Source organism: Nicotiana attenuata, unplaced genomic scaffold (genome assembly GCF_001879085.1).
Source record: "Nicotiana attenuata strain UT unplaced genomic scaffold, NIATTr2, whole genome shotgun sequence".
Classification (NCBI taxonomy): domain Eukaryota; kingdom Viridiplantae; phylum Streptophyta; class Magnoliopsida; order Solanales; family Solanaceae; genus Nicotiana; species Nicotiana attenuata.
Window position 1 is genome coordinate 344,047 of NW_017670745.1, and position 15,035 is coordinate 359,081.

Here is a 15,035-nt window from a genome sequence, read left to right on the forward strand (position 1 = left end):
TTTTACAAATTTTTTTCAATTTTTTACAAAAAAATGCTTTAAAAAACTGAAAAAAATGAAAAAAAATTATTATTTTTTGTAAAAATTGAATTGTGTTTTTGTAAAAACTGAAAAAAAAAAGAAAAAAAGAAGAAGAAGACTTTACTAAATTAGTGAACTATTGGTGCATTAGTTTAAACAAATAAAAATATTTTGTAATATCTTTTTTTTTAAGTTTTACAAAAAGAATAATAATTATTTTTAATTCAGCATTGACCTAACGGTCAAAGGGCATAAGTGAACCAAAAAGGTGAATAGAGAGGTATCTTTAGCCCAATGGGTAGATAAAGGGTATTTTTAAACCTTTTCCAACATCCGTATAGTATATAAGTAAAATTAACGTATCGCACCTGTGCCCAATCAAAACACGCAATATTGTTCAAATTGTTAGTACCAAGACTCGAGTAATCCGAATTCAATTCTTTTGAACAAAGCTTAATTTCGAACAGGAATTAGTTCATGATTAAACAAAATCTAAATGAGATAAAGATATTACCAAACTGTGTCTAAAACTAAAAGAGCAAGCCCCTTAGTATTAGCTGATTGAATAACTGCTAGTTCTAATCTTTTGGCTGCAAATTTTTTGGCTACCGCTTCGCCATTGCATAACAATGACAGTAACTTGCAGGCACAATTTAAGAAACCCTATAACAGAGTACAGAAAATTTCTTTCACAACACAGCATGACTATACTTTTCTGTTCCATTCTCGGCTTGTTTAGCACAGTGGCATCCAAAAGGACAACTCTGGTGCCAACTTTAACTATGTCCATCTTCAAAAGGAGTTGCCTCAAGTTCATCATTCAAGCCTAAATGTAACCTAAGTACAGCTCTTTTCTCAACCACCACCTTACTCTTTGACAACAGAGTACCCAAATGAATTTGCCTCATTGTTCCTATTTACTTGCAGGAGCAGGAAAAATCCTAGTTTGCAGGTCAAAGAAAAGTCATAGTTCCCTATCAGCTCATGGAAATTGCAGCACAGAAACTCAATGCTCATCCTGCATTCACTGTGTTGAACAAAAAAATCTTCAGTTCAAGGGACAAGTGATTCAGAAAACCTTGTTACCTACAACCAAAAGGACAAATATTTAGCATGGGAGAAACAAAACTACTCCAGAGACACACGGTCAGAATATGACGGTGAGGGAGAGACTAGCGAGAATGTGTCCTACCAGCATAAGCACCTTCACAAATGTTTAGCCCTCCAGTCCACGGTAAGATTCTCGTCACTGTCACCATCACTTGATGATTCGTCATCACTGGACTCCTTATCTGCAACCTTATTTTCTTTGCTGCCTAACGAAGACTTAGCAGCCTTAAGTTCCATCTTCTTCCTCAACATCTCCAGTCTTTCCCGATAGCCCCTGAAGTCATGCAAGACAAAAGTTTATTAACTTTGGACCATGTACACAAAATATAGCAAAATTTTCAAAAATGAGAAAATCATTTCATAATTTGAGAAACTGACCTCTGTTCAACAGATACTTCCTCTTCAATCATTTCTGCAGCATCAACCTGCAATATAAATGGCAAAGTGGGTCGATAAATGGGTTAATAGGAGAAAAAATTCACAGAAGGCTCAACAACTATTTTGTAATAAAAGATGACCTCTTCTTCTTCTAAACGGTTGTCAACCTCTTTTAAGTCTTCTTGGATTAACTTCTCAAATTCTTTGTACTCATCCCTGCAATGAAGTCATTAGAGTCAAGGTCAACTTTGTCTGGAGGAGTAAACATAGTTTGGGGGGGGGGGGGGGGGGGGAGGTGTGCTTTATTATTGTTTCACAAGGACTGAGACTAGATCAGTTATGCCACTGAAAGAACACAGTAGTCATATAAAAAGTAAGATGATTTATCTACTCCAAAATGTGAATGAGCTGATGAAAAAACAGAAAGAATAAATTTACTTTCTGATGCAACAGCTATATTTTGATTACATTCAAAGCAGTAAAATCAAAGACTTAATAATTAGCTTCAGCTATTGCATGACACAACCATGACCACTATACATTTCCAGACTGTCCACAGAATAAAGCGCACCGGGAAGCAGTTCAACTGCACCACTGAACCATGACTGTTACAGCAACTAATTGGAAGTAATCTTGATGAAGCTGGAGGTAGTGGTGCTGTAGCCTGCAATTCAGGAGAACATGAATACTATTTCGAAAGTTGGAGGAATAAATGGAAGAAACATGAGCCTTATAGCTCTTATGACTCTGAAAGAGAGCGCATCCGACAATATCCTGCATCTATATCGCCAGCATAACGTGGTGCTTCTCCCCTGGATATTCTATTCATCTAGGGTAGCAATTTACTTTCTGGTTCAGGCTACTCATTTGGATATTCTATTCATATAGAGTAGCAATTGGCTTTCTGCTCAGGTTAAAGAGACAGCAGGACAAGACATGAAAGATCCCATCTGAGGTCGAAGGTATTAAAAAAAGGAAAACAGTTGAAGACACAACAATCAAAGAGTAAGAAACTAGGCTGCTTAGCAAGTGATATCAAGTTATCAAATCTTACTTGACATCTGGTTTGACTGGTGTAATACCACGAGCACGTAAGTCGGCATCTTTGTTATCAAAGAAACCTGCAGGGAGAGCTCCTTTGACCTGCTTAGCGTCTGAACTAGAACTCAGTTTTGACATTGGCCCATTTTCACCAGATCGCTGATTTTCTGTGCTTCTAGTGTCAGCATTCTTGAAAGAAGATAAGCCATGCATGCTAGACCTTGACAAAGACGGTTCCTCCTCTTCAGTTTGATCTGAAACTGGAGCATGTCTGTTTGATACGTGGTCTCCCAACCTAGCCGAATCTTTCTCTGAAACACAAATATATAGATAAGGCATCCATGAAAATGAGAGCAAGATAAACTTTTATATTGCAATACCATATCTTCATTACTGTAGAATAAATATTTGTAGAGTAGGGGATACCAAGTCCTCATTACAAAGTATATATCAAATCAGAGATATCATTGTATATCTAAGTCTTCCATACAAAGTACAGAGAAGCAGAATCAGGCACGCCAAAAAGCAGCAAAATTACTGATTTCTCTACCTATCGTTCCACCTTTTCTCTCCTTCTCTCATTGTAAATACGTTCTTCCTTTAAAGCAGATATTAAACAAAATATACACAAAATGGACCCAACAAAGACTCACCATACAGCCAATGTGCATGGATTTTATGATTAACAGTTGCAAAATCTTAGAATGTCTTGTTTTTTTCAATATCACGGAATGCATTGAAGACAGTGTCATGCTTCAATCACTGTTTAAATTTTCTATACAGAAACCTTTTAAGAAAAGGTAAATTCCCACTGAAGCACCTTACCAATTTTTGGCCTCTTTGTCTCTTGATTATCAAAAAAATTGGGAGGAAGCATAGATGATGCACGCTTGGACAATCCAACAGAAGCTTCAAGTTCTTTACGGCTTACGCCCTCATGAAGTTCAGACTTGGGTTTAGGCAACTCCTTTGGAGGCTCGCTTCTTACAGTGTTTGGGCTTTTCACTGCAGCAGCATTAGCTTTGAGATTATTTATGGCCTGTACAAAACATAAGAATCTGTCTAAGCAGGGAAGAGTACAGCACAGACCTCACATGTGATATCTAAAGGAGAAAACAAGAGATGAATAGCAAGAACTAAGGAAGTCCTTAGAAAGCACACCAAAGGTTACATAACACATGCATGATAAGCTTAGATGACCAGCAGAAAACTCGTACAAATTAGTTGAACCCAGCCCTTATGAGTTCTTCCCGTTTAGCTAAACATTCAAATATTTTTAAATTCAAATATTTCTACTTCGTACCTATGTGGCTAGTCTGATAGGATTTTTGTCTTAGACTGCTAGTGGTTAATGTTGTATCTCACTTCTCTTCCGTTTTTCATAGTGCCCGGTCTTTTTACTGGCTATCGCTTTTGCGTTTCATCTGTTTTTTGGTCTTTACGATGTTGTTATTATTCATTTGGTCTTTGTTGGTAGTACTGACGTCTACTTGAACCGAGGATCTTTCGGAAACAACCTCTCTACGCCCTCACGATAGGAGTAAGGTCTGTGTACACACTACCCTCCCCAGACCCCACTTGTGGGATTTTACTAGGTTGTTGTTGTTGTTGTCAACTATAGTAAGCCCCCTGACCCCAAAAAGGCATTATAATTCCTCCCCGATCAACCTTCCTGCATTAGATTCACAACACATTGTTCCTATCAATTCCTATTCCTTTTGCTTCCCCTACCGCCATGCCACTTGAAATGCCTTTTTTATTTTCAATGAACCCAGAGCAACTTCTACAATCGCAAAGCAAAAGTAATTTTAGACCATCCCAAAACTATGAGTTCTTGATGAAAACGTAAACTAGCCATATGGCTAATTGAGAATTATGAAGGACAAAGATCCCCTTGTTAGAAAAAGAAGCAAACTGATGACTTCAAAGCTGACAAGTCTGGCATGGTCGTGTGGAACCTACTTTACCTGATGCTTATACTCGAACAAAAACATACCTCAAGCTAAAAACAAAAGGCGAAAGGATATGGTCATGTTAATAAACAAATGGCTTAATGTGTTCATCTTAGCATGATCGAAAGCACCTTTTTCTTAAAGAAGTGCGAATGACCACATCGTGACTATTTTACTGAGCTTGGACTAACATGCACCAAATTCAAGAATGCAAAAAGTTAAGACCAAATTCCAGTATGCAAAAAGTTAAGATCTTACCTCATGATGTTTACGAGACGCTTGATGTCCAGGCCACTGTGATTCAGATTTCAGAACAATGTCACACACTCTACATACAGGCTGATCGTGCTCATTGTACCTGTGCTATACAGTAGACAGGATTTGGGAGTGAGAATCAGAAAAAGCTAGTGCCTACAACTCTACAATAGACAATGCACCTTTAACTAGGACTGTAAATACAAAACTGTGTTAGTATGGATCGCAATCATGTCCAATCACTTAAAATATCAAATACAACAAATAGCACATTTATATCACATCCGAATGCAGTTAAAAACTTCCCACTTTAAAAAAGAAAAATAGTTCCGCATCAAAATGAAGAACACACGCAGATGCTGATTTAGCAATTAAACAAGGATGACAGCAACTGCAATTATAGATGAAATCATTTAGGCTAAATTTTAGAAGCCAAGATCCTTTTTTTTTTTTGGGAATTATCAATTTATTTCATGTAAACCGCAATATTTACAACTCATAACTATACTTGGGACCAATTTCATTCTAGCGTACACCATATCTGGACATTGTGCCCCAGAATATGAGTACCTAGCACATTCCTTCTATATTTCATCTATCTCTACTAACATTTTTAAACACACTATATTTCTGGGTACCAATCTAATGTATTCAGAAGCCAAGATCTTGCTATAACTATAAATAGCATTGAGTTTCCAGATGCTCAATCTATCTTTGGATGGCAAAAACATTTCAGAAAGCTTGTTTTCATACATGGACTTTTTAAAGGTCATATAGCAGGAACTTTAGTCATTTTTCTATAAACGAGATATACCCAAGGGCTATTGGCGCACAATTCGAAACTTAGTAAGTAATGGACTCGCACCTCTATCCTTCTCCACTTAAATACAGGTTCTTATCAGTAATCCAACCTGTGATGTGTGCCTAACCCACATATCACTTGTTGCTCCCTTACCACTAGAACAAAGCCCTGGGCCCTATCAGGAACACAATAAGAAATTGCACCTTCTTTTTAGGAATGAAAATAAGAAAATGGACCTTGGACCTAACTCAACCCAATCAGACAATGTCAATGGCTCATTTAAGGCACGCTTAATCCCTGAAGCTTAGAAAATATCGGGAAGGGCATTTCGAGTCGCTTAAGTTGCGCTTCAGTGTAAGGAAGGAACTAAGGTGTGCGCATTCAATGCCAATGAGTTTTATCTTGAATCAATTGATGCTAAACAACAAATATAATTGGCAAATAAGTGTATTAGTTGTTAAGGAAAATATTATGAATGAAATTTCTCACTTTTTTCTTAAATTATATATATATATATATATATATATATATATATATATATATATATATTATTTTCTTCTTTATTGCACCTTCTTAGCGCAGGCTTAAATTGTGCTTAAAGCCCAATAGACCTAGAGCGCTTTTCAGAGTTTTTCGCCTTTGACAACACTGACCCCAAAAGCTAGCTCATGAGGTGAAGATTTCCCAAGACAATATAAGGAGACCAAATACCCACCCCACAACCAATTAAGACAAACTCAACAGGACTTTAGTCATTTACTAGCCATAACTTAAAATCATGAAATGAAAATAACAAAAAAATATACTTTATCGACTCCCTTTTATATAATAATACCTTACAAGAGGGGAATCAATTCGCTTCTGCTTTTGTTCCTTCAACTTTGCCCGGTATAATGCTCTCTTGTCCATTGCAATATTCTGTGTTAATACAACACTAAAAATCCAGTCAGAATAAAATTCAAAAAACAAATTAAATCAATAACAAAGCACCCGTTTTTTCCAACTTTCATCTGAGAAAAATATATTTGTATATAACTGGCCAGCAAGTTTCAAAGTTCTCACCAAAAAACAAACAAAACAAAAAAAAAGAACTCCAATTGTAAATATATATATATATATATAACTTCTGCTAATTCTCATTTGGAAAATAACAATTGTATAAACGGCCTGAAAAATTTCAGCTAAACCTTTCTAATTGTAAATACAGCAAGATTTAGTTCAGCTACTCAGAAACCAAAAAGGTAAAAAGAATTAAAATAAACACCTTTTGCTACTTTTCATCTAAGTAAAACAAAAAAGTGCATAAATGCAACAGATTTTCAGTAAAATCCCTGCTCAATTGGGCAACAAAACTAAATATTAACCCTTTTAGTAAGGAAATATAACAGAAAAGAAAAAGTATTCAACTTCATTGAGCTGAAATTCAGTGCTTAGATTAAAAGAAATACTTACTTGCAAATACCGGAATCTACGTTAGGGCTAATAGATTGTCGCGCTTTTATCTTGTGGGATTCAATTCTCTGATTCGTAAATTCGAATTGGGGTTTCCTGTTTCTGCTTTGGCTTTGAGTAAAGAGAAAATATGATACAATATGGAGTGACTTTGTATGCTCCATATTTTATACTTCAATATGAATTTTCAATTTAGTAACTTTTCATATTTATGTCATGTTGGTCTAAGTTCATTTAATTTTTCATCCAAAAGAGAATAAAAAAACTTATCAAGTGGTGTATGAGCATTTTCGACTAAAATAGAGTATAAGTACGCATTTATTGAAAAAAATAATAGCATTCAGTTTCCTTTAAAAATTAATTACTCAGTATTTTCCTTCACTATTATTAATACTCAACCGAATAATCAAATAAACATTTGTACTTACTTGTTACACCTCCTTTTTTTTACACGAGGGGATAGGGAGTTTTTCCAATTTAAGTGACATTAATCGAAATGAGATTATTTATTAGATTTTCAGAGTTGCCGCTTGAGATAATTTATGGTGTCTCAAGTCACCGATTTATTTTAAATTCCAACAGGGGCGGATCCATAGTATCGAGTGTGGGTTCTCGGGAACCCAGTAACTTTTACTCGAGCCTTGTATTTGTACTGATAAATTTATTAAATGTTAAGTATTTTTAGTTTGGAACCCATAAGCAAAATCAGGTGTTGGTCCAGTGGCAAACGAAGGAACCAGCTTAAGCTATGTTCCTGAATATTTGGCAGGGGTTCGAATCCTTTGAACACTTCTTAAAGTCACTTTTTTTTTCGCCAAACAGCATCCATAGGCATTTTCCAGCCAACATTAAAAAACTTTCTCACTTGATTAAAGTATCACTTTTGCCCAAATGCTGGGAACCCATAAGGTTCAAATCCTAGATCCGCCTCTGAATCCCAAATCGAGGAAATTTCTGACTTTGTTTGAAGTCTGCGAAACCAGAAAGACTATGTAAGGAATTCTGTTAACCCGGGAGAAGGTGTTAGGCCTTCCTGGGCTCCGTGGTTTTAGCACGGCCGCTTAGCAATTTATACTTGGCTTATTTTATCTAATTACTCATTTTAGGACCTATGTTTATTTTACCTTTTGCCGCTATTAATCACTTGATAATCCGTATTTCAAAGAATACACTTAAGATGAGTTACGCGTGCGTATACTCAATTCCTAACACCTAGTTTATTAAAAGAAAAGTTTGGTCAAAGTTGCGCGAACACATACTTTGAATTTATTTGAAAGAACCGTAATCACGATAGTAATTTAAAAATCACGCCTAAAGCATTTCTACGAATATTCATTTCGGAAATCGTAATCGTGTCACGCGAACGTGTACACAATTAAAAACATTTTATTATTATTCAGATTGTTTGGCCGAAGTTGCGTGACTGCATTCCTCGGTTTATTTTTGGTATCGTAACTATGTCACGCGTACGTGTACATAATTATTGAGATACTAACTATTTATTTTATCTTTGTACAATTGTATGCTGAATCAGCAATAGTTAGCATTAGTTAGTATCACATGTATATATATATATATATATATATATACTGAACAATACAATGTACAGTTAGTTGAGATTCATTTTACATTTTATCAGATCTTTCAGCATCTCTCTCTCTCTCCTCGAGTCTCTTCTAGAAGCTCCAGAAACCTCCATTGAAGGAGGTCTGGAGCTCGATTCTCTTCTCCAATCTTAACATGGTATCAGAGCGGAGGTTCGATCGACGACCACGCCCTCTCTCGCCTACTATTCTCTGATCACTAAGCAATCTAGGGTTCTCTTTTCTCTCATCGGTCAGAATTTGGGGGAAACCTAAGATCGGATACGCACAGTGACAATTTGTTTGACAAATAGGCAAAATCTCAACTACGTGAGGTTCAATTCGACTGATTTCGCAAAATTCCTATGGCAATCACGGAGCAGACTGACGAAACGACTACACCGGCGGCAACTCAGACGGTAATCGACGTCGGTAGTCCTCTCTATATACATCCTTCAGATGGCCCTGGTTCCTCACTAGTCCCAGCTCCGTTCGACGCAATTGGGTACCGTTCTTGGAGAAGAAGTGTGCTTAGGGCCCTTTCAGTGAAAAACAAGTTAGGGTTTATCAATGGAGATAGTAAAAGACCTAATGTGACGTCTCCACATTTTCGTCAATGGGAAAGGTGTGACGATATGGTCACTTCATGGATCTTAAATTCTCTGTCAAAGGACATCGCTGACAGTGTTGAATATGTGACTGTGGAAGGAATTGGAGGACCGATATGATCAAACGAACGGAGCTAAACTCTATCAAATTCAGAAGGAGATTAATGACTTGAGTCAAGGAGTACTTGATATCACCGGCTACTACACGAAAATGAAGAAACTTTGGGAAGAATTGAACACTCTCAGTGTGAAGACTCACCGTAGTTGTGTATGTACCTGTGGGACGAAGGAAAGTATGCATAAGGCAGAACAAGACAGAAGACTGATACAATTTTTAATGGGACTCAATGAAGTCTATACGGTGGTTCGAGGAAGTATACTCATGATGAACCCCTTTGCCGTCAATGGCACATGCTTTTGCTCTCCTGATACAGGAGGAGAAACAGAGGGAGTTCAAGCCAAGAAATCAACTAAGTATTGCTTCCATAACACTGAATGTCAACCTCAGAGAAAGAAACTTCAAAACAAATTACTCAACTGGGATTGGAAATCGAAGTGGAGGTAGTAGACCCCGACCTTTTTGTGACTACTGCAAACGACAAGGTCACACTAAGGACAAGTGCTACAAGCTGCGTGGGTACCCACGAGGATTCAATCAAGGACCACATCAGTACAGGCAGAGTTCTCAGGGATATAACAACAATACAAGGTTTAACAAAGGAAGGAATGCCATGGTTAATGCAGTCACAAATGTGGAAACATGAGAAGGATTGAGCAATCAAGAAGAAACTCAAGGCATGAGCCTTTCAAAGGAACAATATGGGCAGATTGTCAACTTGTTGTAGCATTTTCAGATGGGAAACACTGGAGACAATCCAACCAACGCTAATATGTCTAGTGGAGCATCAGTAAATTTTGCAGGTATGATTGCTTGCACCTCTTCAATTGACTTTGATAATCCTTCATGCAAATGTTTTAGTGCAAGAGTTGACTTGTGGATATTAGATTCCGGGGCTTCACGCCATATGACTTTTGACAAAACTCATCTACAAAACATAATAAACTTGCCATATCCTTTGTTAGTTAAGCTTCCAAATGGTTACAAGGTCAAAGTAACTGAAATTGGAGATGTGATCCTAACACCTAAGATTGTCCTGTATAGAGTTTTGTTCATCCCATCTTTCAAATTTAACCTAGTATCTATCAGTTCCCTAGCAATAAATCTTAGATGCATTGCATCATTCTCTGACACTTCATGTCTGCTACAGGCCCCTTCACTGAAGAGGCCTCTGGAGATTGGTAAGTTGTATGATGGGATGTACTTCCTCTGCTCCAAGTATCTGAAGAAAGGTAGTCTTACACCTGAAAAGAATTGTGAATTTCCTTGTCTTTCTATTCATACTGATGATATAAATATTTTACACTGTCTTTCTCAATCCGACAATCCCTTTCCTATTGTAAATAGTTCCACTTGCAACAATAATAAAGACAGTGTTGTTGGTTTGTATTCTGGTATATCTCTTAGTGATAATGTGGATCTGTTGTGGCACTTGAGACTTGGTCATGTACCCTTTAGTAAAATGAAAGGAATTTCCACTATCCCTGCAACCTTTTCTGCTAAACAACCCTTTATGTGCAATATTTGCCCTATGGCTAGACAATTCAGACTACCTTTTCCCAAAAGAACAACCGAAACCACAAAAATCTTTGAAATACTCCATGTGGACCTATGGGGTCCTTATCATGTAGCCACCCACAACAATTTCAAATACTTCCTTACCCTAGTAGATGACTATAGCAGATCTACTTGGACACACCTTTTGAGTTGCAAAAGCAATGCTCTACAAGTAATAAAAGCTTTTGTAAGCATGGTGGAAAACCAGTTCCAAACCACCATCAAATGTATGAGATCTGACAATGGTCTGGAGTTCACCAACAATGAAGCAACCTCCTTTTTTCAAGTAAAGGGAATAAACCACCAAAAGACATGTCCCTACACACCACAACAAAATGGAGTGGTGGAAAGGAAATATAAGTACCTCCTTGAAGTGGCTAGGGCACTGCTCTTTCAATCCAAGTTACCTCTGAAGTAGTGGGGGGAGTGCATACTCACAGCAACCTTCCTCATCAAGAGACTCCCAACTACTCCACTAAAGAACAAGTGTCCTTTTGAATTTCTATATAAAAAAAAAAAACCAATTATTCTCAATTAAAAAGTTTTGGATGCTTGTGCTATCCCAATGTACCAAAGCCCCTAAGAGACAAACTTGAACCAAGAACTACTCCCCATATTTTTGTAGGATATCCTTTTGGAACTAAGGGGTACAAGGTACTAAGTCTAGCTACTAAGAAAATACATGTCTCTAGAGATGTTTCTTTCTATGAATCAATTTTCCCATTCACTTTCAATTCTACTATAAGCAACATTCCACCTGCTTTTCCTAATACACCATTCACTGATAATCCATCTGATCACACTGATGTTTGTGTCTCCCACAACTTCAGTGATCAGGAGAACACTGACCTGACAAGTTCGGATACATTACCAAACTCTTCTTCACCTATTTCTTCCTCGTATGAAACACAACTTCCAGTAGAACATTTTCAGGATACTAGTGTCCCCTAACAGTCTCTAGAAGGACCACTAGTTTCCAGAAGGTCCCATAGGGAGCATAAATTGCCTTCACATCTGAATGATTATATTTACAATATACCAAACCTAAAATCTAATTCTGACTTCTCTTTACATGCCATGTTCTCCCAAAATAATCACTACATTACTTCTGATGCCCTACATCCTAATAGTCAGCACATTGTAAAGAACATTTGTAGTGATAGAGAACCAACTTCATATGAAGAGGCAGCTATGTACCCTGCTTGGCAGAGTGCCATGACACAGGAATTTGAAGCCTTGTATGCTAATAACACATGGGACTTAGTCCCCTTACCCAAGGGAAAACAAGCTATTGGATGTAGATGGGTATATAAAGTCAAGCATAGGGCAGATGGCAGTGTAGAGAGATACAAGGTAAGGTTAGTGGTAAAGGGTACACCCAACAAGCTGGGGTAGACTACACAGAGACCTTCTCTCCTGTGGTCAAGATGACTATTGTCAGGTCACTCATTGCCATAACAGCAAAGAAGAAATGGCAAATTTCTCAACTGGATGTGAATAATGCATTTCTCCACGGAGATCTGCATGAGGAGGTGTACATGCAAGCTCCTCCAGGCCCTGAGGTGCAGTCTCCAGACTTAGTCTGCAAGCTGAACAAGTCCCTTTATGGACCAAAACAGGCAAGCAGGCAGTGGTATGATAAATTGACTAAAGTCTTGTATTCAAGGGAGGATACACACTCTATGTATGATTACTCTTTGTTCCACGGAAAGCAGGGTTCTTCTATTGTTTTTGTAGCAGTGTATGTAGATGATGTGCTGCTTACAGGGACTGACTCAAAAGAAATCAATCAGCTCAAGGCTTTCCTTCATGACAAGTTCAGAATTAAAGATTTAGGTCAGCTGCACTATTTCCTGGGATTAGAGGTTTTGTATAAACCATATGGTATGATTATTCCATAGAGAAAATTTGTTTTGGACCTACTGAGGGAATATGAATGTCTTCACTCCCCAGCATTGACATCTCCCTTGGATCCAACAATAAAGTTGAAAGCAAAAGAAGGGGCTTCATTGTCTGATCCTACCTTTTATAGAAAACTAGTTGGAAAGCTAAACTTCCTCACAAACACTAGATTAGACATAGCATATGGGGTCCAACATCTCAGCCAGTTCATGCAAGATCCTAGAGAGCCTCACTTACAGGCAGCCTACCACATGCTGAGATACTTAAAGAAGGATCCTACCCTAGGACTATACTTCAGTAGTTCAGATGATCTTTCACTAGTTGCCCACTGTGATTCTGACTGGGCAGCTTGCCCAGATTCTAGAAGATCAGTATCTGGGTATGTTGTGTTCTTAGGAGGCAGCCCCATCAGTTGGAAATCCAAGAAACAAGAGACCATATCCCTCTCTTCAGCAAAGGCAGAATACAGAGCTCTTAGAAAGGTGGTTGGGGAACTTGTTTGGCTATCAAGACTACTTGAATAACTTACTGTGCCTATCTGTTTACCAGTACCTGTGCATTGTGACAGCCTATCTGCACTACATATTGCTAGGAACCCTGTGTTTCATGAACGGACTAAGCACATTGAAGTAGACTGTCACTTTGTGCGCACTAAACTCCAGGAAGGACTCCTCTCTCTGCACCACATTGGCACTGGACAACAACTGGCAGATGTGCTTACCAAAGCTCTCACTGGGATCAAACACTGCTCTGTTCCTGGAAAGTTGGGCGTGATTTCCTCACATCCAACTTGAGGGGGGTATTGAGATACTAACTATTTATTTTATCTTTGTACAATTGTATGCAGAATCAGCAATAGTTAGCATCACGTGTATATATATATATTGAACAATACAATGTACAGTTGGTTGAGATTCATTTTACATTTTATTATATCTTTCAGCATCTCTCTCTCTCTCCTCGAGTCTCTTCTAGAAGCTCCAGAAACCTCCATTGAAGGAGGTCTGGAGCTCGATTCTCTTCTCCAATCTTACAATAATCGCGATAATTTATTTAGTAATACGCGCTTAGAGTATACTAGGAATATAATGGTGGCAAACCTTCATTATATGGCTAGCTGGTACCAATTACTCAACTCTAGTTCAACTAAAAAAAAAGTCACGTTAAACTTGATATGAGTGAACAAATAATGCAAATCCAAGACTTGAATAAAGTAAATTTATTTTCCCTTGGTGTTAAAAAGGAAACAACCAACACAATAGCTTTTGACGTGTACAGGTAGGTTAATATTACAGAAGCAACAAAACAACAATTCCAAATCTACAACAACAATTAAATCTAAAGCAAGCAGGGTCAGCTAGACTAATTAAATTACCATCATCGCCTCTTAACATAAACTTTGTTGTGTTAGCATTTCGAGTTTATGAAGAAATGTAACTGTTCGGCAGGTTGAGAAGGGTGCAGGTAGATGAAATTTATCTATTCTACAGGAAGTAAGATAACATGGCCATATAAATCAGTGATGACTAACACTAACTCAACGGAGAAGAACCTGTAGCTCCATGTAATTATTTTTAGAAGATATAGTTGAACCCAAATCAAATTACATAATCCAAATTAAGGAAAAGTACCTTATCAAGCAGCACTCCACAGCAATTCCACCAACAATGCTTAAACAGACCCAGAAACGCTAAGCCAAGGGGAGAAACTGAATGCTTGTAGAATATCTCTTGCACTCCTATTTCCTTTCCTTTTTTTTTGTTGAAGTTTCTTAGTATTTTCCAATCTTAATGAAATTTTTTCGAGTTTTTGAACACTTCTATGTTTCTTCTGAGAAAACTTTCAGATTCTTTGGCTAAGTGAGGATAAGTAGAGTATGAGAGGCATGAAAATGGGACTGTATTTTCAGATCGCCTTCTTCCGTCTTTTCTGAATGAGAGTCTGGTTAGAATGGGGAGGTCGGAAATTGGAGATGGAGGGTAACAGCTAGATTTGGTGTAAAATTTGTTGTTTTTTCTCCGATGGAACACCAAATCTTGTACCATTATAGTGCATGAACCAACACTATTCATCAACACCAAATTTGGTTTATTATTATTTTATTCATCTTTTTATTTTTTTGAACTTTTAATTTATCATATATTATGTATATAATTAAATTTTATATTAAGATCTTTATAATTTCAATTTTATATCCCATTTTTTGATATATANTATATATATATATATATATATATATATATATATATATATAAA

The 15,035-nt window shown here is 37.2% G+C and overlaps 1 protein-coding gene across 4 annotated transcripts; it reads right to left on the reverse strand.

Annotated features, from left to right (window-relative positions):
- Nucleotides 1–444: 444 nt before the first annotated feature.
- On the reverse strand, nucleotides 445–14,556 carry LOC109242931 (zinc finger protein 830-like). 4 transcript variants are annotated; one of them, XM_019409815.1, is made up of 9 exons: nucleotides 14,411–14,556; nucleotides 6,395–6,477; nucleotides 4,761–4,860; nucleotides 3,376–3,589; nucleotides 2,564–2,861; nucleotides 1,650–1,725; nucleotides 1,510–1,556; nucleotides 1,214–1,405; nucleotides 445–1,107 (listed from the first exon to the last, which is right to left on the reverse strand). In XM_019409815.1, the coding sequence occupies exons 2-8, from the start codon at nucleotides 6,466–6,468 to the stop codon at nucleotides 1,228–1,230; spliced, it is 987 nt and encodes a 328-aa protein (XP_019265360.1). In that variant the 5' UTR covers nucleotides 6,469–6,477; nucleotides 14,411–14,556; the 3' UTR covers nucleotides 445–1,107; nucleotides 1,214–1,227. The 4 variants fall into 4 exon arrangements, with proteins under 4 accessions (XP_019265360.1, XP_019265358.1, XP_019265357.1 ...); XM_019409813.1 differs by lacking the exon at nucleotides 14,411–14,556 and adding an exon at nucleotides 7,012–7,190 and having other exon boundaries at nucleotides 445–1,048; nucleotides 6,395–6,493; XM_019409812.1 differs by lacking the exon at nucleotides 14,411–14,556 and adding an exon at nucleotides 7,012–7,190 and having other exon boundaries at nucleotides 6,395–6,493.
- Between the last annotated feature and the right edge of the window lie 479 nt (nucleotides 14,557–15,035).

Excerpts from the sequence above, each read along its gene's own strand:
- LOC109242931 (XM_019409813.1), bottom strand. The coding sequence starts at position 7,175 with ATGGAGCATACAAAGTCACTCCATATTGTATCATATTTTCTCTTTACT. Across the intron at positions 6,494-7,011 it reads GTAGATTCCGGTATTTGCAA|TGTTGTATTAACACAGAATA; the intron begins GTAAGTATTTCT and ends CTGGATTTTTAG. Across the intron at positions 1,406-1,509 it reads GAAGTATCTGTTGAACAGAG|GGGCTATCGGGAAAGACTGG; the intron begins GTCAGTTTCTCA and ends GCATGACTTCAG.